Here is a 26,404-nt window from a genome sequence, read left to right as displayed (position 1 = left end):
GCCTCACCTTCTGGAGGCACAGCCACCAATCTGCACTGTGCTCTCTTGGACAGAATGTTAACAGAGAAAGGAAGAGCCAGTGGGAGAAAATCTAAGGCAAGCCCCCCATCGTGCCCTGTGCCCTCAGGCTAAGCAAAAAACTAGGAGAGTTGCTTTTATTCAAGCTTCCAAGTGTGTCAGTTTCTCAAAATGTCTTTCCCCAGCCTACCATGAATCAGGTATCATTTATTGTATGTAAAAATCCAGATAGCAAACTGAAAAAATAATTAACATATATTTTCCACATCAGGCATGTGTTACTCTGGGACAGGAAAACAGAAATAAGGCTCATATCTTCAATATTATGTAGAAACAGAAGGATACAGAGATAGGCTTCAAGATTAAACTGAATTTGAAATGCAGCCGTACAATATTTACAGACTCTGCGAACTTTGGCTAGTGTGCCAACTCACTGCCAGTGCTCAGAACAAGCCAGGGTCATTTCTTGCCTGTCACTGTACCCTGTCCCCCAGCTACTTTCCCTGTCCCTCCAGGCCCTGCATGGCTACTCCAGTCCTTCCTCTACTCAGCGGCCTGAACTGCCCTGTAGCCCCTGACAGGGCTCCCAGCACTGCAACAGGCCCACACTGTCATGTTTTTCACTTGATCTCTGGGACCCAGCCCGGGGCCTCACTGTTGATTGGATAAACAAATCTTGGCCTCATCTGTAAAATGAGGATAATCCTACCCCCTGATAGAGTTGTGAGGTTAAATTTTATAGCATACGGTTTAGCACACAGCAGGAACTCAGCAAATACCATACCCCCTATAATGACCTTAAGGAAAATAAACTTCACTGCTGTGAGTTAACATCTGTCTGCTGGTGCTGAAGGAACAGCTTAGTACCTATTTCGGGTCAACACCTGGCATGTCAAGCATAGGTCTATAACCACATCTGGGGTTTTGTCATGCTATGTGGAATATAAGTGGGAAGACATTGCATGAGAATGCTTCACGCTCCCGTCTTCAGAATCAGAATAACTGTGACTGCCCCTGTGATCCAACCACAGTTAGTTTGTACAGCACACATGTGCACATACAACGCTTGCTCACGCACAGCATGGTTTGGGAGTGGAGCTGGGCTCATGTAACTATTTCAGTTGTTGTCTGTGTTCCCCTAATCTCTTTACCATGGCAATGCCCACTGACTCAAAGTACAACTGCCTGAAGGCCCCTGATTCAGCAGGAGCTCCTCTTTTTGTACAGAAGGCAGGCTGGAAGTGAGAAAGAGAACATTGCCTGGGAGCAGCCCTAATTGCCTGGGAGCGGCCCTAACCAGTGACTGATGAGAAGAAAATAAAAACCCCAGCTACTTGGCCTCCATTGCCATGGTGACTCTGAGCAGAGTTACACACTGACTTCCCCGAGTTCCCCAGCAAACTGAGCTCTAGGCACCCACGGTGATGAACAGTCCTCCTTGACTCCCTTCCCTCCCCTGTCCCTATTCCCCCTCCTCCACCACTATTTCCTGTCACCTCCCAAATGAACTGAATCCCTATCTTGGGTCTGCTTCTGGGATAAACCAGACTAAGTAAGTAACCAAACAGGAGAAATGTAGAGTCCCGAGTTCAAAGTACTTCAGTATTGGGTAGGCAGCAAGGAGATCCAGATGCCCAATTGGCTACTAATTACCTTTGCCTTACTGAGAGGAGCCTTGCCTTACACAGAGAGAGCTTTGCTCAACCATCACTGTCCCCCTGCCTCCACCACTGGCCCTGCTCTCCGGGAGCCAAAGCAGAGGAATGCACATGTTCCCCTAGTCACATGACATAAGTAGCTGCTTAATGTCCTTAGTATGGCAACCCGTATAGGAATTAGTGCTTCAGAATCCTGTCCAGCAGCAGAACCATTTTATAAACATGCTTTATCTTGACTGGAGTCAGCCCTTTGCTATAGACAAACTTGTCCTATAGGTGACTCACTTTCTCTGAAGGTCAGGGGGATGGTCACTGCCATCTGAATTTTAACCAGTTGAAGAACAAGGTTGTAGAACTTGGGGGGCAAGCCCAGAAACATTTTGGGAACTGGATTCCCAAAGAGTCATTTTCTTCTTTAACTCATCTTATTCCATTAAACCTCAGGGGTCAATCCTTTAAACCATGTGGTCCTTAGAGCCCAGAAGTGAGCACATACTCCTCCTCTACTGTTGGGCAGATGTCCATGCCAATGGGTCTGGGAGAAAGTCCTGGCCAAAGCAGTTCTTAGAAGTGTCTGCCTCTAGGTATGCAAGGGCAGCATTCCTGAAAGAAGGAGCAAAAGGATGGCCTGGAACTCCTGGCCTAAGTTTAGAGACTACATTCAGGGGCTGGATCTCCTACAAGCCCCCTAATCTTTCCAGACTTAGAGCAGTGGTCCACAAGGTCCCTTCTGGCTCCAGAAATCCATGGTTCTCTATATATAACTGATTAGATATATTTTTGTTTCCTGACGTTAAGTATCATTTATGACACTGTTTATATGACAAAAGGCGTCTCATGTACCAAACGCCTGGAACATGAATGTTTGTTGAAGGTCCAAATTAGTAAATTCTTGCATTATAGTCAAATTTGTATAGCCAGGGTCTTGAAAGCATTTATTTAAAATGCCTTTGTCTATTACTATTACAAGTAGCTGGATCATTGGGTTTTGCTTTCACAAGGGAGTCACAGCAGGTATCTTCCTTATGTATAATACTATGGAATGATTTTCATCAGAGTATTGAGACTTCTCTAAACTATTGAATGTCTTTCTCCCCCAAACAAAAGATGAATTTATGCATCTTGTCCTGGCTGCTCTCCACTTAGGAACATCAAGGGACAGGGAAACACAATCCTGGTCCGTGATCAAGGAAACAGATCTATTGACCGTTCCAAAATCCCTAGAGCCTTGGGTTTCTGAAGTTTAGTGTGCTTATGGAAACCTTTTTGGTGATATCAATGTTAACATAAAGTCAACTCTATCCACATGTGTCTCACTCCTGTAAAATAACTCACCATTCATATCAGGATTCGGTGTCTTTCATCCTGGGTCACATTCTATTTGAGAAGAGTGTTTTCATCTCTAGTTTGTGCTGGAGAAAATATAGTATTAGATACTGACTTGTATCCTACAAGTGACTGATCTCAGTAGGCCTATGCCTATTGAAGAATTAACACCTCTTTTCTAACTTTCCATTTAACTGTTGCCCTAGTGGGAAAAGAAGCTTTAGCTGTACACTTAGAGCTACAGCTCTTATCCACAGTGCTTGAACTGGTGAGGAGGTTCCATACCCCTCAGGATGTCATTGGCATCGCTCATTCCCTCAACCATGTGTGTATGGGGAGAGGCCTGCCTGCCTGGGAGAGAGTTCCACAGATACTCTCCTGACTACTGGGGCTTCAGAAGAACATCATCTCCTCTAGATGGAAGATCAACTGAGCACTAGAGAAAGATTGTCCAGAACTCCAATGCAAGGATTCCTTAAAGCCTCTGTGAAATGCAGGTGTTAATCCGAAAGGCCAGGAAAAACTGATGTTGCCTCAGCCACAGCCATACAATGGAACATAGGACAGATGCAGTTTGAAAAGAAAAAGGCAGAGTTACTCTAGAAGGTTGCAAATAGAAAGGTCTAGAAAGGCAGTGATTCAGAGCTCGTGCCCCACAAAAGCCCAAAAGTTACATGCCCTGAAAAAATGGGACTATAGAAGGTAAGAGGGGAGAGAAGGCAAAGAACATATTATGTATCTGCAGTTCTGTAGAATAAGCAGGATTGTGCTCTTGGAAAACATTTGAGTAGAGAGAATATAAAAACAAAAGAAAAAAAAAGAAGAAAAGAGAGAGAGAGAGAGAGAAAGAAAGAAAGAACGAACCAGTTTCATATACAAACACAAATACCAAAATCCTAAATAAAATATTGGTAAACTAAATGTTTCAGTATTAGGATCACATGCCTATACAATTCAAACATTTATTCTGAGAATGCAAAAATGAAGTTAATAGCAGGACACTTCATCATTATAATAAATAGCTTAGTAAGTACTATTTTTTAAAAGCACAGGATAATCCCAACTGATGCCAAAATGGCCCTTGGAAACATTGAACATATATTCCATTAAAAAAAAAAAACTCTCAATGAAATAGATCATTCTGATGACAGATACTCATCTCAAAGCACCTAACAGAGTTTTTCCTGAATGAGAACTCATTGTAAATTATCAAAAAAAAAAAATCTTGACCATCATAAGATCTTACTATTATCAAATAAGTACATGATGAGTTATGATTGCAAATGCTTTTATATAAATTGTTATTTTGTTAATTAAAATAGCAGGTACATACATTTGAAAAATAAGTATGTATGATGTTAAGTCTTATTTTATTTTTTTTAATTTTATTTTATTTATTTATTTATTTTTAATTTACTTATGATAGTCACAGAGAGAGAGAGAGAGAGAGGCAGAGACATAGGCAGAGGGAGAAGCAGGCTCCATGCACCAGGAGCCTGACGTGGGATTCGATCCCGGGTCTCCAGGATTGCGCCCTGGGCCAAAGGCAGGCGCCAAACCGCTGCGCCACCCAGGGATCCCTTAAGTCTTATTTTAAATTATAGGTGGATACTTTGATATTTGTAATGATTTTGTAAATAATGATTTTTGTAAATAATGATATTTATATCATTTACAAAATAAAAAATATTTTGTAAATAATGATATTTACTACTTTTAAAGAAGCAAATGAGCAAAACTGACTATACAACCCAGACAGAAGAAATTGGTAAAGTGGTTAAAGAACTATCCTCAGAAAGAAGCTAGTCCCAGTGATCTTTGCCAATAAAATCCATCAGTCATTCATGGTAATAATGACTCCCACATTATTTAGCATTTAAAAAACTGAAGGTATTCAAAAAAATTGAAGGTATCCAAATTCACTTTATTTATTTAAAAACTTGGTCTGAATCTGACCAAAAAATCACATGCCTCCAAAAATTTACATACTATCTCACTGGTTAATAATAAAAAAAAAAATCTTAATATGTTAACAAATTGTTTCCAACTGCCTATTAAAATACTAATTTACAGCGGTGCCCAGGTGACTTGGTCAGTTGGAGACAGGGAAACACAATCCTGGTCCATGATCAAGGAAACAGATCTATTGACCATTCCAAAATCCCTAGAGCCTTGGGTTTCTGAAGTTCAGTGTGCTATGGAAACCTTTTTGGTGATATCAATGTTAACATAAAGTCAACTCCCAGGGTCCTGGGATCAAGCCCTGAATCAGGCTCCCTGCTGAGCAGGAGGCCTGCTTCTCCCTCTTACTCTCCTTGCTTGGGCTCTCTCTCTCTCTCTCTCTCTCTCAAATGGATAAATAAAATCTTTAAAAAAAATACTAATTTCCAATGACCAAGTAGGATTTTATCTAGGAATGTAATAATCTCAACTTTAGGAAACCTATTAATATTTTTCATTATATTCATAGATTAAAGGGGGAAACATAATTATTTTGATAAATTCCTAGATTGATGTTTGACATATAGTAGGAAATTAATAAGTATTCATAAATATTGAAAGAAGCATAGCTGATAAATAGGAAACTAAAAACTCAACAGTAATAGCTATTAGCTTTTTGAGACTTGCCATTCTCTTTGGGAATTTGATGAAAACTATGAAAACTGTAAAGAATGAAAATGCTCAGTTGGTTGAGCATCTGACTATTGGTTTTGGCTTAGGTCATGATCTCAGGGTCGTGAGATTGAGCCTGTGTTGGGCTCTGCACTCAATGCAAAGTCTGCTTAGGATTCTCTCCTTCTCCCTCTCCCTCTCCCTCTGCCCCTGCCCTGTTCATGCTCTCTCTAAAAAAAATAGTAAATAGGCACTTGATGGGATGAGCACTAAGTGTTATACTATATGTTGGCAAATTGAACTTAAATTTAAAAATGTAAAACAAGGGATCCCTGGGTGGCGCAGTGGTTTAGCGCCTGCCTTTAGCCCAGGGCGCGATCCTGGAGACCCGGGATCGAATCCCACGTCAGGCTCCCGGTGCATGGAGCCTGCTTCTCCCTCTGCCTGTGTCTCTGCCTCTCTCTCTCTCTCTCTGTGACTATCATAAATAAATAAAAATTTAAAAAAAATGTTTAAAAAAAATAAAAATGTAAAACAAATAATAAAAGATAAAAATAATATAAAAATGAATAAATAAAGTCTTTTTAAAAAATGAAAATGATTCAGATAGACTCCCAGGAGGAATTTTACTCGCTTATGCATCAAGTAATAGGAATACAGACCCCAGCCCCAGCTATGAACCCTGACATGGCCCTAAGCCAGCTCCAGCCCCCCTCAGCCATAGGAGCCCTTGAAGAACACTGATTAGATGATTACCCACCTGCAAGAGGAATGTGGAAGTCCAGGAATTCATCAGAGAAGTCCCAGAACACTGTTGGAATAAAAACAAATCCAAGACTGGACAATTGGAAAGGGTAAAAATAACAGTCTGGCCTAACCCATCTCACCCCATGCCCAGGGTGGCACAACTCAGTGCCTGTGATCTCTCCCACAGGGGAAAGTAAGAGCATACGAGTAAGCACCCAGCTTCCTCAGATGTGCAGAACACTACCAAAGAGATCTTATTGATTGCCCCATTCAAAATACTGAGTCATAATCTACATGAGTAGGAGATGATGAGCAGGTATACGAACAATAGCCAGGGCTCAGAATCTATCAAATGGACTCAGATCTTGTTAACTGCATCATGGACTCCATCTAGAGGCCCACCCACCACTGGGAGACTTCATCCACAGGTCCCTCCCCACTGGCCCACAGACACCCTCAGTGCTTTGTGTGCCTTACCCACACACATCCCCACCCCATGGCTGGCTCCCTGTGTGCACTTCCAGTGGCTATAGTGGGAGCAAGCTTTGGCAGATGGCTAGTAAGCATGCATACAAAACAGGACTGAATCTGTAAGCAAAGGAGAGGTCAGAAACTTGAGGGTAGCACTGCCCTTAGGAAAGCAAAAAGGAGGCTGTCAGCACTCAGCTTGGTGCTTTGCAGAATTAAGAGAAGGCATACAAGCTTACAAAATCTGCCTCAGGAGGGAGGAAGAAGTGTGGATCAGGAGTATCCATAGAAGCTCTGAGAAAGCCTCAGAATCCCTGGTTAAGCTGATGGAAGGTATTTCTCTCCTGAAGTCAGTCGGTACAAACTGGAAGAGGTGACTGTTATTTCAAATGCAAAGACAATAACACAAGACTTAAAGGAACATGAAAAATCAAGGAAACATGACACCACCAAAGGATCACAATAATTTGTCAGTAACTGATCCCCCCCCCAAAAAAATGGAGATTTCTGATTTACCTGATGAAAAATTCAAAACAGCTTTTTAGAGGAAACTCAATGAGCCATGAGAAAACACAGAAAGTCAATTCAACAAAATTAGGAAAATAGTGCATAAAACAAAATAAGAAGTTTAACAAAGAGGTAGAAATCATAAGAAGGAACCAAACAGAAATTCTGGAGCTGAAGAATACAATGAATGAAATGAAAGATGCAATAGAGAATACGAAGATCAGAATGGATCAAGCAGAAGAAAAAGCATGTGAAGTAGAAGACAGGACTTTGGAAATTATCCAGCCAGATGAAAACAAAGGAAAAAGAATGAAAAAGAGTGAAGAGAGCCTATGTGAACTATGGGATACCATCAAGAGAAGCAATTTGTGAATTATTAGAGACCAAAGAGGAGAACAGAAAGATAGAAAAGGGGACAAAAAGCTTATTTTAAAACATAATGGGGGAGATCCCTGGGTGGCGCAGTGGTTTAGCGTCTGCCTTTGGCCCAGGGTGCAATCCTGGAGACCTGGGATCGAATCCCACGTCGGGCTCCCTGCATGGAGCCTGCTTCTCCCTCTGCCTGTGTCTCTGCCTCTCTCTCTCTCTCTCTCATAAATAAATAAAATTAAAATAAAATAAAATAAAATAAAATAAAATAAAACATAATGGTTGAGAACTTCCCAAATCTGAGGCAAGATTTGACCATCCAATTTCATGAAGCTTGTAAGTTCCCTAACAGGTTAAACTCAAAAATATTTTCTCCAAGACACATCACAATAAAACAAAAATGAAAAATAAAAAGAGAATCTTAAAAACAGCAAGAGGAAAGAAGCTTAGCACTTATAAGGGGATCTTCATAAGGCTATCAGAAGATTTCTCAGCAGAAACTGTACAGGCCGATACAGTGGAATGACATACTTAAAATGCTGAAAGAAAAAAAACCTGCCAACCAAGACTACTTTATCTGGCAAAGTTGTCTTCAGAAATGTAGAGATAACCTCATTCATTTCCAGACAAACAAAGGCTGAAGGAATTAATCACCATTAGACCTGCCTTACAAGAAATGCTGAAAGTTCTTCATGCTAAAATGAAGATGCACTAATTAATAATATGAAGGCATAAAAATACACAGTACACTAATAAGGTAAATGTATAGTCAAATTTAGTTTTGTATGCATTGAAGTCAACATAACATATACTGCTATATCTATAAGATGTTTTGTGTAAGCCTTATGATACAAAGCAAACTCTATAGTAGATACACAAAAAATAAAGAGATGAGATTCACAAAGCATACCACTATAGAAAATCATCAATTCACAAAGGAAAGGAGCAAGAGAGAAAGAAAGGAACAAGAGAAAAACAAAACAGACAGAAACCAATTAATAAGATACATTCATTAGTCTTTACCTGTGACTAGTTACTCTAAATGTAAATGGATTAAATTCACCAATCAAAAGACATAGACTGACTGAATGGATAAAAAAAACAAGACCCAATGACACACTGCCTATAAGAGACTCACTTCGGCTTTAAAGACTCACTTTAGGCTCAAAGTGAAGGGATGGAAAAAATATTCCGTGAAAATGGAAACCAAAGGAAAATAAAGGTAGCTATAGTTATATCAGACAAAATAGACTTACTAAATGTTGTAATAAGAGGCAATGTCATTATAGAATGATAAAGGGGTCAATTCATCAAGAGTATATACAAATCATAAATACATATGCACCCAATATTGGAGCATCTAGATATATTAAGCAAATACAAACAGATCTGATAGGAGATAAGCAACCATACAATAAGAACTGGAGACTTCAGTACTCCACTTTGAACATGAATAAATCATCCAGACAGAAAATCAATAAGGAAATGTTTGACTTGAGCTATATTTTAGACCAAATATACCTAAGAGATATATATGGAACATTGCATCCAACACCAGCAGAATACACATTCTCCCAAGTTTACATGGAGCATTTTTTAGAACAGAACATATCATAGGTCACAAAGCAAGTCTTAACAAATTTAAGAAGGTTCATGTCATACTAAGTATCTTTTCCTACCACAGTGGTATATAACTAAAAATCAATAATTGGAGAGGGATCCCTGGGTGGCGCAGCGGTTTAGCGCCTGCCTTTGGCCCAGGGCGCGATCCTGGAGAACCGGGATCGAATCCCACGTCAGGCTCTCGGTGCATGGAGCCTGCTTCTCCCTCTGCCTGTGTCTCTGCCCCTCTCTCTCTCTCTCAGTGTGTGACTATCATAAATAAATTAAAAAATTAAAAAAAATAATTGGAGGAAAACTGGAAAATTCACAACTATATGGTAATTATACAACACACTCCTAAAAAAAATCAGTGGGTCAAAAAAGAAATCAGGAGTGGCTTGGTCGGTGGCTTAGTCAGTCATCTGCTTTTGGCTCAGGTTCTAATCCCGTCCTGGGATTGAGTCCTACATCAGGCTCCATGCTGGGCAAGGAGTCTGCTTCTCCCTCTCCCTTTGTGCCTCCTCACCCCTGCTTATGCTTTCTCTTGGTCTCTCTCAAATAAAATAAAATAAAATAAAATAAAATAAAATAAAATATTTAAAAATAAATAAAAAGGGCAATAAAAAACTTTCAAACAAATGAAAATGGAAACAAAATACCACAACTTATGGGTTGCAGCAAAAACAATTCTAAGACAGAAGTTTATAGCGATAAATGCCTACATTATGAAAAAAAGAAAGATCTCAATAAACAACCCAACTGTACGCCTCAAGAAACTAGAAAAAAAGAACAAACAAAGCCCAAAGTTAGCAGAAGAAAAGAGCAGAAATAAATGAAATAAAGACCAGAAAAACAATAAAAAAAGATCAATGAAACTAGAACTGGTATGGGGGAAAAAATAAAATTGAAAAACCTTAGCTAGACTAGGAAAAAGGAGAAAAGATTTAAATAAATAAAATCAGAAATGAAAGAGGAGACATTTAAACTAATATCACAAAGAGAATAGTATGAAAAATTGTATGCCAACAAATTGGATAACCTAGAATAAATGGATAAATTCATAGAAATATACAACCTACCAAAACTGATCTTGAAGGAATAGAAAATCTGAATAGGCTAATAATGAATAAGACTGAATCAGTAAACAAAAACCTCTCAGCACAGAAAAGCCCAGGACCAGATGGTATAGTGGTTCATTCTACCAAACATTTAAAGAATTAATGCCAATCCTTCTTAAACTCTTCCAAAAAGTTGAAGAGGAGGGAATACTCCCAAACTCACTTTATGAGGTCAGAATTACCCTTACATAAGGACACTATCAACTACAGGCCAATATCCCTAATGAATATAGATGCAAATATTCTCAACAAAATATCAGCAAACTGAATTCAACAACACATTAAAGAATCATACACCATGATCAAGTGAGATTTATCCCTAGGATGCAAAGATGGTCCAATATATACCCATCAATAAATATAATATATTACATTAATATAATGAAGGAAAAATATAATTATGATCCTCTCAATAGATGCAGAAAAAGCATTTGACCAAATTCAACACCCTCTAATAATAAAAAACTCTCAACAAATTGTGTATAGAAGGAACATACCTTAACAGAGATGTCAGAGATGACAAGCCCACAGCTAACATCATACTCAATGGTGAGAGACTGAAAACTTTTCCTCTTTTGCAAGAGTGCCCACTCTCACCATGCCTCTTCATCATAGACAGCAAGTCCTATCCAGAATATTCAGACAGGAAAAAGAAACAAAATGCATCCAATTTGGAAAGGAAGAAGTAAAATTGTCATTGTTTGCAGGAAATATAATTTTATATAGAGAAAATCCTGAAGACTCCACCAAAAAACTGTTAGAGCTAATCAACAAATATAGTAAATTTGTAGGGTACAAAATCAACATACAGAAATCAGTTGTGTTTTATACACTAACAAAGAAATATCTGTAAAATAAAAAAAATCCCATTCATATTAGCATAAAAATACAACAAAATACCTAGGAATACATTTAACCAAGGAAGTAAAATATCTGTACTCTGAAAATTATAAGACTTTGATGAAAAAAACTGAAGAAGACACAAACAAATGGGGAAACACCCCACATTCATGGATCAGAAAAATTAATGTTGTTAAAATATTCATACTATCCAAATCCACCTCTAGAATCAGTGTAATTCCTATCAAAATTTTATCAAAATTCCAATGGCATTTTTCACAGAAATAGAAAAAAACAATCCTAAAATTTGTATGAAACCACATATGATTCCCAAATAGCCCAAGCAATCCTGAGAAAGAAGAACAAAGCTGGAGGCTTTGCACTTCCTGATTTCAAACTATGCTTCAAAGTCATAGATGTAAAAATAGTATGGTACTAGAATAAACAGAGACATATAGATCAATGAAACAGAATCAAGAGCCCAGAAATAAACCCTTATATATTCAATTGGGAATACTTAATGGTAAAAGGATAATCTCTTCAATAATATGGGAGAACTGGATAATCTCATACAGAAGAATGAAACTGGACCCCTATCTTACACTACTCACAAAAATTACCTCAAAATGAGTTAAAGACTGAAACTCTAAAACTCCTCAATATATATAGGGGAAAATCTTCTCAACATTGGTATTGGCAATGATTTTTTGGATATGACATCAAAAGCACAAGTAACAAAATAATATGTGAAATGAACAAGTGGAACTTACCTCAAACTGAAAAGCTCCTGCATAGCAAAAAAAAAAAAAAAAAAAATTCAGTGAAATGAAAAAGCAACCTACAGAATGAGAGAAAATACTTGCGAGCCATATATATGATAAGGGTTAATATCCAAAATATATAAGGACCTTCTACAATTCAATAGCAAAAAAGTAAACAACCTAATTTAAAAGTGGTAGAGGACCTCAATAGACATTTTTCCAAAGAAGACAAATAACCAATAGGTAGGTACATGAAAAGAATGCTTAATATCACTAATCCATCAAGGAAATGCAAATCAAAACCACAATGAGATATCACCCCACACCTGTTGGAATGGTTGCCACCAAAAAGATAAGGGAAAACAAGTGTTGGAAAGGATATGGAAAAAAGGGAACCCTTGTGTACACAGTTGGTGGGAATATACCAATGTACAGCCACTGGTAAACAATATGGGAGTTCAATTACCATATGGTCCAATAATATCCAGTAATATCTGGGCATATATCCAAAAGAAATGAAATCAGTATCTGGAAGAGATATCTACTCCTAACTTCATGGCAGCATTATCCAGTAACCAAGATATGGAAACAATCTAAATATGCATCTACAGATATGAATGGGTAACGAAGATGTGACATATATGTACAATGGAGTACTCAGCCATGAGGAATAAGGAAATCTTGCCATTTGTGACATGAAAGGACCTTGAGAGTGTTATGCTGAGTGAAATAAGTCAGAGAAAGACAAATACTATATGGTCTCATATGTAAAATCTAAAGAAGCTGGACCCATAGAAACAGAGAGTCGAATGGTGGTTGCCAGGGTCTGTGGGATGGCTAAAATGAGGAAATGTTGGTCAAAGAATATAAATTTCCAATTATAAGATGAATAAGTTCTGGGGATCATACAGCATGGCGACTATAGCTATAACAACACTATATTTATATACCTGAAAGTTGCTAAGTAAATAAATCTTAAATATGCTCACTACACACCAAAAAAAATGTGATTATATGAGATGATTGAGGTATTAACTAACCCTATTATGGTAATCCTTTCACAATATATATGTATCAAATCATCATGTTATGCACCTTAAATTTATACAATATTGTGTCTTAATTATATCTCAATAAATCGGGGTGGGGGGAGACATTGATTTTTCAAAAGCCATAAAATTAAAAAGCAAACAATAATTGGGAGGACATACTGCTTAAATATATGTTGGGCAAAGAATTACTTAGCCTCATAATGCTAATGGATAAAAGGGCAATGCACATAAGCAGGTAATTCACCAAAAAAAAAAAAAAAAAAAAAAAGTAAATGACCAATATGCATGTGAAAAAAATATTTAACTTAAACTGCATTTCAACCATATTTAATTCAACATATAGCCTAGAATTTAGAGTATGGTTTGCACATTCATCTTTCCCATTCAACAAATGTACAGTGAGACACTGGGAAGACAGCCAAGAACGGGACAAAGTTCATCGTTTGTTTAGACGAGCAACAAAGATGCAAATTGACACGAGGAAATGTCACTTTGCCTAACCAATTGGATGATTAAAAGAACCATAACCAGAGTTGGTAAGAGTTCAAGGAAAGAGGCAGTCTAATGCTCATAAAACAGTAGGAGCAAATGTTAGCACCCTGGTAACTGGGTAACTCCTAGCAATCAAAGTGGGCATACCCTTTGATCCAGCAATTGTACTTTCCATCCTCTATCCTATGGAAAAACTGAACAAGCAGCACAGGGTATATCATTGCCATCCACCAAGCATTGCATTATTCTTGTAGGGAAACAATGACCAAAACGTCCAACAATAAGAGACTCTTGAGGAAATGGAGAGAATGAGGTCCAGAAAACAGATGAGGGCATCAGCAATGAAATAGCAGACAGATTTGGTCCAGATACAAGTAAGTGGGTAGATTTGATGTCGGGAAGTTGTAGAGGTTTTGTTTTATGTTCTGTATTCCACCCAGACGCACCATCTGCTCTCTGACCTAGAAGGCAAGTCTGTCTTCCGAAGGTGAAGGAGTAGTGGAATTGAAGTTTTGAGATTGTAGAGAGGGTTTGAAATAGTTCTTGCATATTATGGGAAAGGAAACTATGGGAAAGGAAACAAATACAAAGGATCCCTGCACAGCAAGGAAGGCCTCCATAATAAGATCAGAGATCGTGTACATTTACCTGAGACATAAAGAGCCTGCAAAAGACTACAGCAACCTTGAACACAAATAAATGCAAAGTAAAAATCCACTCTATTTGAAGAAAAGTTCTGTTAGTAGCAGATATATCCATAAATCCACATCGTTCGACATAATTACACAGTACAGCTCAAGTGTCAATTCTAGGATTTACATTAGAATTCCTCATAACAGGAGCTTCTAGTTTAGCCATTAATTTGCAATGAAATTTGCAGATGTATCTCAAACCAAGTTTGGGAGTTGGAGAGAGCAGATAAAATGGAAAAAAATTCTATCCACAGTAGAAACCAAAAAATATAACATTAAAACTTAAGAAAACTGCAATTCTCCAGGAAACCTAGCAGTCTGATAGAAGAAAAGATAACGTAAAGGTGAATTCTTCCCAAAATTAAGGTGGAAGCCTAAAGTAAGTCAAATCAAAATCTGAACCAGGCATTTTTTAGCTTCTCAAAAGAAAGAAAATCTAATAGGAAAAAAGTCAAGAATAACTTAGAAACATTTACAAAAACTAAAATAGGAGTGAAGAGGACGCCTGTATTAAGATATTACAGTATGCTTTAAAGACACAGTAGTTAAATTTGTGAAAGAGTGATACAAGATATAATGTAATAGCCCAGAAGTACCTGGAATATATTAATATTTAACTCATGAGTTATTTCATGATTCCCACCTACCTCTCACCCCTAGCTGAAAAAGAAACTTCTTAATAAATGGTGTTGGAACAAATATTCATACATGTGTGCGGGCCAGACAGTACATACAGGAGACAATAAAGACGTGCCAGCATCCCTTGTGAGAGGTGGCTGTACAAGCTCTGGAGAGTGAAATCCCTGTTCATTTGCCATTTATTAAACAAATAATTGTTGAACTATTCCAAGAGCTGCAATACAGCCGGGAAAAGAGAAAGAGTTACCTGCCTGGAAGACCTAGGAGACCTGGAAAGGTGTCAGGAGAGAAGTGACAAGGAGAACCTTTCATTCACCAAGATCATTCAGGCTCCCATGTGCCACCTCCTTTCCCAGCGAACGTGGAAGGTGGCTCCATGTCTCACTGGGCTTCTGAAGAAGCAAGCATGTTCCCAGGCAAACGCCAGTTACTGCCAGCAGTGGGCAAACATTTCCTTTAAAAAGAAAAAAAATATTTTATTTATTTATTCATGAGAGACACAGAGAGAGAGACAGAGACACAGGCAGAGGGAGAAGCAAGCTCCCTGCGGGGACCCGATGTGGGACTCGATCAATCCCTAGACCCCAAGATCATGACCTGAGCTGAAGGCAGACAATCAGTATCGGGAACTGTTTCTCTGAGGAACAGCCAGTCAGTATGCAAAAGCAAAAAATATTTTTTTCCATCACCCCCTCTGCTGGGAAAGGAAATCCTGCCTGCAGTACACCTACCAGGGCAGGTTTGGTCAAAGGTAACCACCCCCACATCCCCCTCCTCTGTCATCCTCGCCCATCCAGAAGTGACTTTCACTAAGTGTCAGGTGGCTGACACCAAACAAGAAAATGACCTCAGGAAAACATATAGACCAGGGAGTTTAATTCTGGAATGAAACTACAAATAGCACATTTTCAAAAATTCATTTCTGTCATCACCATTAAGATAGGAAATCTTATTTCTTTCATAAATAGCCCTGACCATCAAAACCTGGATGACTTAACAACCTAAACATTCCTCTAATCTCTGTTATGGTTCATAGTTCCATTTTATTACATATGCTCAAATGACACAATTCTCTGTCACCCTCTTTCATCAAGTCACTTCAGGGACAGGGGTCTGTTCATAGAGAATGTATTTCGATGGGTTATAGAGGCATCGTCAGAAGTGCCTTATGTTTTATGAGAGCTGAAACATATTTGCATTGAATTTTTCTAGCAGATTTCTGTCAACTATTTAAAAGGACATATGGAGTTTCTTTTCTTTCCTTTGAAAAGGGAAAAAAATACATGAAATCAGGGCATTTGGACAAATTTCCTTGCTCTCTCTGGTAGTTTGATGGAAGCGTTTCATAAAGGCAAGACAGCATCTGTAATATGAGACAGAAAAGTAAGGAGACCGTGAAGTCTGGGCCACACTTAGAGCAGATTTCCTTATAAACCACATCCCTTTTCACTGAGTGTCCTTGGTAGCTCAGTCCTAAGCAGATTCAGTAGGACTCAAACCCAGAGTTCATCACTGGGAAGACCTCAAGCTCTATAGTGTGACTTGGTGGATGGTGTCGCCAAATCAAGGATCTCATTCAGATCAATGTCAACTGGTAGAAGCTGCGGAATGACCTGAGGGCTCCCCCATATGCGGCCCTTCTCTCGCTGACCTAGTGTTCACTGATCTGATTACTCAATACAATTCAATTCCACAATCACTTCCTACAAACCACTGGGTCCTAGGAATTATGTGTGGAGGAGATGGTGTGACAGGTGGGAAGGAGCGTGGGCTTTGAAGACCAAAGTCTCTGGGCTCAGATCCCAGCTCTGCATCTTCTTCATTGAGCCATGGTTTCTTCAACTCTAAGGAGGGAATTAAATCAACAACCATGTCAGGTTGTTGTGAGGGTTAAATGTAATAGAAGCCTGGAGTCCTAATGGTACCAGGTGGACCCACATTAGCTCTGAGTTGGCTGTCTTCTTTCTTCTTCTCTTCACGCCTAGAGAGGTCTTGGGAGCAATGGTCAGCAGGGGAGAAGGTGGGGCACCATGCGACTTTTATGTAACTTGAGCTCCTTGAGGGGCTTTTCTACACTGCATGAGAACCACTCCCTGGCATTAAAATAGGTCCTTAGAAGAGCCCTGGGAAAGTTCTTCCTTGGGTTATCTGGGATGTCCGGCGGTCTCTCATTAGCCCCCTGAAGAACGTTCATTTGTCACAACGCTGAAAGGAGAACTGGAGGGTCCCACACTTTTACCATATTCTCCTTTTTACCCAACTATGAAGGTTGCGTCTCAGGAGACTTGATAGCAGAATGATAGATTCAAAAGAAAGACTACATGGATAACCTGGAGCTTATTCCATCCTGGCCATTGGTAATCATAGTCTCTTGGGTTGTCAGAAAGAGCTTTGAAATATTATATTTTCCCTTATTCCGAGAGTCCAGTGAACCCTTCTTGCTCTGCTGGCGTTGAAACCTTACTGGCATCTATTTGTGCCAGCTCACTGGGTTCACTAAGCTCACCCGGCTGGGATTACAGCCCATCCTGCTGTCTCCCTACCCACTCTGCAGCCACAGCATGCTCTCAGCTCTCTTTCCAGAAAACTACTCTTCATCCTTGGGCTCCCTGGCAGCTGCCCCACCCCAGGCCCCGGTGACCTTGAATTCCAGCCGCAGTAGTAGTTTCCAACACTTTTCTCTGCCTTGAATTCTCCCCAGCCCTAAATCTGTTCCTCCTCTGGAAGTCAGAACAGGCTTCCTAAAGCTTAAGCCTCTTGCTGAGCATGTGAGGAACCTGAGCTTCAAAATCGGGCAGATCTGGGTGCAAAGCCTCAGAGCAAACCCATCCCTGAGGCTCAGCTCCTCGTTTGTGAGATGTGATCATAGTACGTGCATCAGAGGGCCAAGAGAGTCAGGGAGGCAAGGCCAATAAAGTGCTCATCCCAGAGCCTGGCACCCAGGAGGTGCTCCGGAAATGCCAGCTCTTGAGAACAACAGCAGCAAGAGCCTTCGGTGGCACCTGATAGCTGGGAGCACAAAACTCAAACTCCTGAGGTTGGTGTTCAGGTCACTGCCTGGTCCCCATCTCCCTTCTCCAGTTTGTCATCCTCAGCAAATCCCAGGCTACAGTGCTGGTCTCCATGTCACCACACCTCCAAGACTGCTGTCCAGAGGATCCTCCTCATCTTCACTGTTCCTTACTTCTTTCTTGTGCTTTTGGACCAACCCCAAAGTCACGTACTGCTGGGGTCCCCGCAGATCTGCAGCCTATTGTTCACAGTGCAGGGTAGGGCCTGTCTTCTGCTACCTGCTCTTGGTCGTTATGACCCTCTCCCCTCTCTGCTCTCTGAGGACAGGGACCGTGGCTCACACCCCTACGTCCCCGGCAGGGCCCTGGCACAGAGTAGACTCTTCCAGAAGTCTTGCATTAAATTAGTGATGATGGAAAATAGCAGGTGATGTTTGAGGACCTGATACGTTCAGTTTCCCAACTAGGCAATGACATCCCTTGTTTTTATTAAATATCAATACACATGGTTCACTCTGCTCCCAGTCAAAGGGGAATACAGGGTCCAGGGTATGTGTGTGTGGGCCTGGTGGTGGGAGTGGGAGGACAGTCTGAGTGTCCATGTCAGATTGCCTGCTGCTGTTTCTTAGGACAGACCATTCTATGTTTAGATACTACATTCTCCTTTTTTGATGTCAAGTCATCCCTTCTTTATGAATTATGGTGGTGGTCGGCAATACTAGATCATAGTGGCTTTTTTTCTCTTTTTTAAAATATTCTGAGTTGGCAAGAAAAAAACTGGGAAATGAAGAGCAGCAAAGTTTAACTTTTTTCCATAAAGAACAGTAAGAAGCATTCTTCAAAACACCAGGTAGCCAAGGAAAGATGTTTTGAGAGCATAGTATATAATGGAAGCCATCTAAGTCACAGGGCCATTAGCAGTAACAGATATGCCTAGAGGCAGTGGGGCAGATGGGGAGGCATTGTTCAGCAGGGGCCAACCCACACAGGCACTGTGTGGACACTTGACACATTCTGTCTAATTTAATTTCAAAAGCCTTTTGAGCTAGATGGTGTTCTCTCTTTCACTTCACAGCGGACGCTCAGAGAGGTTAAATCATTTACCCAAAGTGTCACAGACAGTATAACCAGAATTTCCCAAGCCTCATGGTCTGGGGTGTGCAATGAGGAGGTCACATTAGCATCAGTGCTCAGAGGAAGCCACAAGACCACAGCACCCATACCCACTGTTTCCCTTCATCAGTTGTGAGAAGCTACAGAGGGTTTTCCCAAGTGTGCATTAACAGAACTCCTAGAGGGACCTGCTTGGGGCCTTCATGAATGTCTAGGGAGGACAGTGATGCCCCCAGAGGACAGGCCCCACTAGCACGCTGCTGTCCACATGCCTTCTCACGGGGTCTCTGGTGCAGCCACTTCAGAGCCAACTTATGACTTCCCTGTGCCCAAGCCCTTTTCATATGGGCCCTTGCCTCTATAAAACACACTTACAGATCAGATTTCACAGCTGTGTTGGTATAAAGATTAATATATCAATATTATGTATTAAAACATGTTCCTGTTCTTTTTTATCTTCTGATTTTAAAAGAGATTAAAACATTTTTATAGGCTCCTAAAAGAATGATGATCCATAGGCTCCATGCCTGCCAAGCCTAGTGGACAGGAGGCCCTTGGCAAGACCCTGCCAGAGTAAGAGTCCCCTCACCACTGCCCACTCCTGTTTCAGGGATTGACCCATGGGCCTCAAAGCATACTACCTGCTTCTGTATCTCACAAAAACCCTAGTGCCGATGTCCCTTCAGCTTTTACCTGTTTAGCTTTTCTACTCATGTTAATAGGCAACGGAACATTTCCCAAGGTAGGGCTAGAAAAATTGCTCTTCTGCCCCAGATACCTGCACACATCATTTAACCCTCAAAGCTCTTTTTCCCCCCACATTGTATTAAATGAGATCATACCAAGACTTATATCAAGTCAAATTAGTAGACACCCTAGGCCTCTGTCACAGCTCTGTTCATCACACACAGCCAGACATGGGATCTGTTTTGGCCTACCTGAGTCAAGCAGACGCATGCCTGCGCCTGTGGGGAGCCAAGGCTGGGATCAGCCCTCTGGCATCCAAAGCATTCCCCCTCTGTGAAGCCAGGCATTTCACGTGCTCCTGCTGTTCACATGTTGGCAAGCTTGGAATATTCTGGTAAGGAGCATTCCTGTCTATTCCAGCTTGAAATGAGTCTGCATTTCTTTGGCCAACACAAAGCTTTGATATGAATGATGATGCCAGAGAAAATCTCAGGAGAGTTTGCAAGGATTGCTAATAAGCAAGTATACCTAGCATTTAGGATGGAAACTGTCTTTTCTTTAGAACTCTATAGACTCAGAATCTCCCCCTGGCAACACCTTGCATTCTACATGTCTTTGGGAAACTGTTTATAAGGAGGAGTAAATGGAAGAGGAGTGTGTTCTGGCAACATGTTTTATATGAAGAGGGAGTGCATGGGGACAGGATAGAGAAATCACTGATGCTGAAGCTGGAGAGGCGAGAGACAAAAAGTAAAGAAGTCTTCCCTCTCTCTGCAGTCTCTAGAGAGAAGAGGTTGCTACAGCTGGGGTTTGTGATTTGGGTGCAGCCCTGTTCTTCTGCAAGTCTACAAGTCTTGGGTCCCTTGAAATGGCCACCATGGCGGGACTCCAGCCTTGGAGTGGTACATAACCTTCTGAAAGGTCTGCTTTGGCCCTGCCATTTCTTACAGGCAGGCAGGAAACATGAGTCTTTGTTGAGGTTGCTTATTTTGTTGCCTCTGGCGAATGATTGAGGAAACTGGAGTGCTCTTATCACTTTCTGTACCCTGAATGTGGACTGTTTGTGTCAGTCCCAGAGGTAGTGAAGCCAGCGTTAGGATTTGATGTTCCACGTGGGGCTGTGACACAGGCTGAACTCTAGAAGTGGACACTTGGGCTCTCGGCAGTGACCATCAGTGGTAGGGAGACTGAGGCATGTGAGTGCATCAGAGCAAACAGAACCCATGGTAAATCAACCCCTTAAAGCCATGCTCCAGCTGCGCCAGGTCATGTTGGCGCACACCAAGCGTTTAGAAAGAGAATCGTGCGGATATCTGGCACTTAATGAAATTTGTCATTTAATTTGTATTTCTTTGATCACTAGAAGGTTGAATTTGTTACTACATGGCCATTTCAATCCCATCATCTGTGGAGCCCTTGGCCTTAAATGTCCTTGAGGCCAACTTTCCTGATCTTTTGTCGCCCTATGCTGTCTGCTAATGTCCACACTTTTACCTCTCCCTTTTTTGATCTCATGAAACCATCACATTGGATCCATCTTATAATTACTATCTGGAGTACCATCAGCTACCATAATAGCTATCTTTGGGCTCTCAAATTATGCTTGGTTTATGCCATTCAGCTCAGCTCTCTGGGGCTTTAAGCAGTAAAGCAGAAGGATCCTTTAGCTATTCACTTCTCCCACACACAGGGCTTCCTGCCAGCACCCCAATCCACACCAGCTTTTCATCTGAACAAAACCCTGTCCAGTGCTAAATATAGCTTTATTTAACATAATTGTGCAAGGTGCTTTCTACTTTTAAATCTAGACTGGGCAGGGAGCAGGACATTTACATAACAAGTCGGTGTCAGCCCTCTAACAAATCTTCTGACTTCCTTTATTGGATCAGTGAGTAAACTAAGGAACAGGGGGGTTTGAAGCCCTGCTCCTGTCATTCAGCTAATTAAACCTCAGGAATCTTCACTTCCAGTAGGTGCACTGTTCACTGCCATCCCCGTGTCCAAGCAGACAGCCCAGTCCTCGGTAGTGGGCAAGGAACAAAGCCCTGATTCCCTGCAGAGGCTGGTGGATTCCAATGGTAGTTCCCTTGGAGGGCTCACCGTCAGACTGGAGGGAATACTCCTGCCAACTGGCTCACCAGCCAAAGATCTTGTCCAGTTTTCATATACTTTTTTTTTTTTTTTTGCCACTTCCTCCAGATGGTGGCTAGTTAGCTTCTGAAGTGTTCCAGGGCTTTATCAAGATCAAAGACCTTCCAGGAGAAGCTGTGGTACTCTCCTCAGACCAGCTGCCGGGTATGCCACATTCTGACTTAGTGGCAAATGCAGATGCTTTCGGGGGCCAGGAAAGTATGTCCATATGTCAAGTGGCTGGGATAAGACTAAGGACATGCCGGGAGGCCAGGGACCTCATTCATTGTCCACTGCTTTATCCCAGCACCTAAAGAGGAATCTGCACACCATAGATTATCCCTATTAAAATATGTAGAATCAACAGTATGGGGATTGCAGAGAACTGGCAAATGCATGTTTCATGGAAGGCACTCTTGTCAAAAAAGCATGCCTCTGTGCAATATTTGGCTCCCAGCTTGCAACCTCTATGGTTGAATAAACAACCCTATTAGTGGATAGGATGGAATAATGACAGCCAAGCAACAGGGATGCCTGGCTTTATCACTTTGATATGATGTGTTCAGTTGGAATCAGGACACATACAGTACCTGTTTAAGCACCTCGTAAATCCTTCCCATGAATAACCTTGACCCTTTAATAACCCTGTACTCATTGGAGATATGTAAATTTTCATACTTTCCTTTCTACTGTGCTGTGGTCTTTTTCTGAATCCTTTAGTCATATGTTTTTCTTTTCAAAAAAATGTACAAAGACACCTCTTTTACCAAAGAAGGGACAGACTTTCTAAACACAAACTTACATACTAAGGATGACAAATCTGCTTTCATACATACATCACCTTTTCTAAAATGAACTTAAGCAAACAGTGGCAGTGTTTTGCACCAAAATCCCTTTAAGCCCAATTCATCTTCACAGTCTGCCATAACAAGTCACAACATCCTGGACAGCAGGGGACAGCCCCTGCAATTTTCTCCTCTCATGAAGAGTTGACCCTGGCTGTTTCCAGGGACACCGCCCTTATTCTGCTGGGTCTGTGTCACCATCCTTCCATCTCATTCTCTTGACACCCCAGACCCAATAGTTTGGGTTTATAGCAAAGTCTGTTGAACCAAAAGGAGTGTGGCTCTTCGGTCAGTCAAGCAACTGTTGCGGAGTAGACAGGCCAGATGGGGAGCCCTCTGAGCACATGTGCCCTAACCCTACATAGGGTTGACAGATACAAGACCATATGTCTCTGCATGGAAGCCCAGAGCCAGCTTCCAGACTGGATTCAGCCACTGACTTGTCACTTAAATACATTGATTCCTTAGTGAATTGGGAAAGGTATCAAAACATCCTCTAGCAAGATAAAACCTGCAGTAGAATCTACCTGGAAGAACAGACTTCGCAAAATGAAGCCATAGCCATCATTAATCTTTTGGCCAGGATAAATATGAGTGAGAAAGGTATCTCCTAAGATTCCAAAAGCATTACAATTTCAGATTATCTTGAAACATTTTACTGGTAAATGGTAAACACACATATACACATCCCTCAGTCGGCAATAGGCAATATTGGACTTCCAATTTACAAACCCTTTGATAGGATAAATAAACCTGATTCTAGATAGAAACCATTACTATCAAGAAACATTGAACTCCAACTTACTGCTTGGTGTTCTATGTTCTGATGAACTCAAAGATGCAGATAAATTTTTGTGGTTGCAGAGCCTCTCTCCATCAATGACCTTGGCCCAGAACTGGACTGATTGTAATTTTCAGCTCTGAATGTAAAAGTTTGTGTCAGTGAGGAATAAATTCAGCTGCAAATAACAGAAAATCTGGCCAATAGTGGCTTCAATGGTAGGGGACTATTTTTCTCATGTAACAAGATGTTCAGAGACAGGGGGTGACTCACAGTGGTTCAGCTGATCCACTGCTGTTGGGGCCAGGCTCTTTCAGTCTTCCTGAGCCACCTTACTCAGCATTTCAGTATTTGTCCTCACCCTTGTCACAACTATACACCTGTGATCAAGGCAGAAGCAAGTGGGGAAGGAGAACATCAGCTGGATCTATTGACCTGGTTAGGGAAACAAAAGCTTTTCTAGAGGCCCCCTTGGCAGGCTTTCCTGTCAGGCTCACTGGTCAGGACTGTGTCACATGACTGCCTCTGGCTGCAAGGGAGGAGGGAAATGGAGTATATTCCTGATCAGCCTCTATGGTAGAGCAGAACAAGGGGGAATGGGCTTGAGAATAGGTGTGAATGAGCTAAACACACAGGGGCTACTGACACACTACAGGGAAACTCTTCCAAAACTCTCATTATACAGATGACAAAGCTGAGTTCCAGAATATAAAGTAATTTGGTCAAGATCCCATCGCTAAATGAAGCTAGAGCCAGATCTAGAGCCCAGGTCTCTTAGCACCCAGTCCAGAAAGCTCCCTACTGGACTGCACCATGGGTGTAGTTTGACAGAGTCTGTGACTGAAGCTCTGTTGAGGAAGTAAATACCATCTAGAAAATGAGGTGTGGGTATAAAACCACCAATAGTGGGCTAAAGATGTAGTAGCCTCAACTTGAGGTCTCCTTCTTCCCTCCTGAGGAATCAAATGATTCAGTGTGAGTCACAGAAGCTAGGCCACGTCAAATCAGGCCTCCTCCAGGTGCCCTCCTGTTGTGCAGACTTTTTTAGCTTCTTGTTCCTTTGGCACATCGATGTTTGTGTGTGTTATAATGGGATCAGTCTCATGATGAGCACCATGATGACATAGAATTTCCATGTCATTGTTAATGTGCTGTTCTTGTCTTCTGTCCCCTTCTGTTATTGAACCAAACAGAAGTATTCTGCTGTTTCTCTCTGCAACATCTCCACAGAAGTCCTAAAAGTCATCAATGCCACTGAGGAACTGATAGCAGAGTCCGCGGGGCCCTGGGAGTTCCCACCTGTCCCTCCTGACAGAGAGAAGGGGACGTTTCCTCTTGGGACAGACCAAGTGAGGCTGGATGAGCAGCTGACTTCCCTGGAAGAAAATGTAAGATTTTATTACTTGTGGATGTTTCCCTATCTAGGGCAAACATGTGCAAAAAAGAAACTGATGAAGGTGTAACCCATCACAAACCATGCAAGGACACATACACGCCACCACCACAGCGAATACATTCTCAGGGAGGGTACAGGCTGGGTTCCTCAGAAGCAGACCTTGAAGTGAGGGTTTGTGTGCAAGCGATTTCTTAGGGAAGTGCTCCCCCAGGGAGGCCAGTGAGAGACAGGGGGAAGGGAAGAGGTCAAGCAAAGGTATGGCCTTAGACAAAGAGTAGTTTTGACAGATCCTGCAGGAAAGCCTGGGGTATCAATTGCAACTCAGAGTTGTCCCGACCTGAAGCAAAGGAACTGGCCTTTTCTACAGCCAGTAGGCACTTCACTCTCTATGCAACCTTGTCTAGAGTAGCCCGAGGCAGTCTTCTGCATAGCTGAGCTGTTGGGAACAAAAGCAAGCTAAAGCTTCAAGCCTGGGGGGATGTCTTAACTGTAGGGGGACCTCAGGGGATCCAGGTGGAGCACTAACAGTGGCACCACAGGGAAAGGGGGTGTCTGCCCATCAAACTTAGGTCACAAGTGGTCTGTCCTGCTCATAGACCGATATGCTGGTAGTGGATTTTTCTAGCCAAGTTTGGGAGGAGAGAAAGGAGGTAACAGATTCTCACATACAAATACCCACATTCATTATTTTAATAAATTCCCAATGAGAACTTTCTGACGCTGAGAACACCACTGCAGACACAGAGACTGGGACATTAGCCACTCGGGCTGCAGTCACCATCACCAGTTGCCATAGTCCCTCCTGCCCATGAAACTGATATTGAATCAAGTGATTCCATCCTTCCAGATCCAGCAGAATCAACCCTGATTTTGGGGTGCAGTTCTCAGACATCAGGAACTGTTCGTAAAGGCAACTTTTGCAAAAAGTTGAAACAACAACAAAGCAAAACAACTCAAGGTTTAAAAAAATATGCCAATAGTTGCTTTATCTTAAAAGTTAAACACTGGCTCCCTCGGAATTCCCATAAAACCTAAATAGAGGTCTGACTGCCCCTTACGTCACTTTACTTCCGTTTCTGTCTATTCATCTATCTGTCCCCATTAGATCAGCACCACTGACATTTTGGTTTCAATAAATCTTTGTTGTGTGGGGTGTCCTGTGTGGTGTAGAATGTTCAGCAGCATCCCTGGCCTCCACCCACGAGATGCCAGTGACATCAAAATATGACAGTCAAAATGTCTCCAGACGTTGTCAAATATTGGAAGAGGAGATGCAGGGAGGCTGTAGCATAGGTTGGCTGTCATCCCCAGATTAGGAATCCTATGTATAAATCCCTGCAGAGCACAGTCTTTCTTTCACATTAGTAGTCCCAGCCCTTTCCCAGAGCTTGACACAGAGGTGCTCGAAGAATGTTTACCTGATAATATGATTCAGATAATTGAAGTCCTTTTTTATAGGAAGAAATGTTTTACTGCTAATGTGGAGGGTCTCTGTTAAGTATGTCTATACTACAGTTCTTTCAGTGCTGATAGCCCTAA

At 41.3% G+C, this 26,404-nt stretch overlaps 2 protein-coding genes across 9 annotated transcripts in view; one reads left to right on the top strand and one right to left on the bottom strand.

Moving 5' to 3' along the window:
- MYRIP (myosin VIIA and Rab interacting protein) overlaps positions 1-26,404 on the top strand; it is a 357,362-nt gene that overhangs the window by 312,063 nt on the left and 18,895 nt on the right. For 6 of the 8 annotated variants that reach the window (XM_077865680.1, XM_077865682.1, XM_077865683.1 and 3 more), the window contains one exon: positions 24,663-24,857. The exons of the other annotated variants lie outside the window; for them this stretch is intronic. In XM_077865680.1, the coding sequence (XP_077721806.1) occupies positions 24,663-24,857 (195 nt within the window). The remainder of the gene's footprint in view (positions 1-24,662; positions 24,858-26,404) is intronic. 8 annotated transcript variants of the gene reach the window in all.
- LOC144294102 (uncharacterized) overlaps positions 21,570-26,404 on the bottom strand; it is a 56,935-nt gene continuing 52,100 nt past the window's right edge. Inside the window, exon 4 of the mRNA XM_077865689.1 lies at positions 21,570-24,845. The gene's annotated coding sequence lies outside the window, so the exon portion shown is untranslated. The remainder of the gene's footprint in view (positions 24,846-26,404) is intronic.

The sequence above is a fragment of the Canis aureus genome, chromosome 22 (assembly GCF_053574225.1).
Source record: "Canis aureus isolate CA01 chromosome 22, VMU_Caureus_v.1.0, whole genome shotgun sequence".
Taxonomy (NCBI): domain Eukaryota; kingdom Metazoa; phylum Chordata; class Mammalia; order Carnivora; family Canidae; genus Canis; species Canis aureus.
The sequence above is the reverse complement of the archived record's forward strand: the minus strand, read 5'-3'. Positions and strand labels throughout refer to the sequence as shown.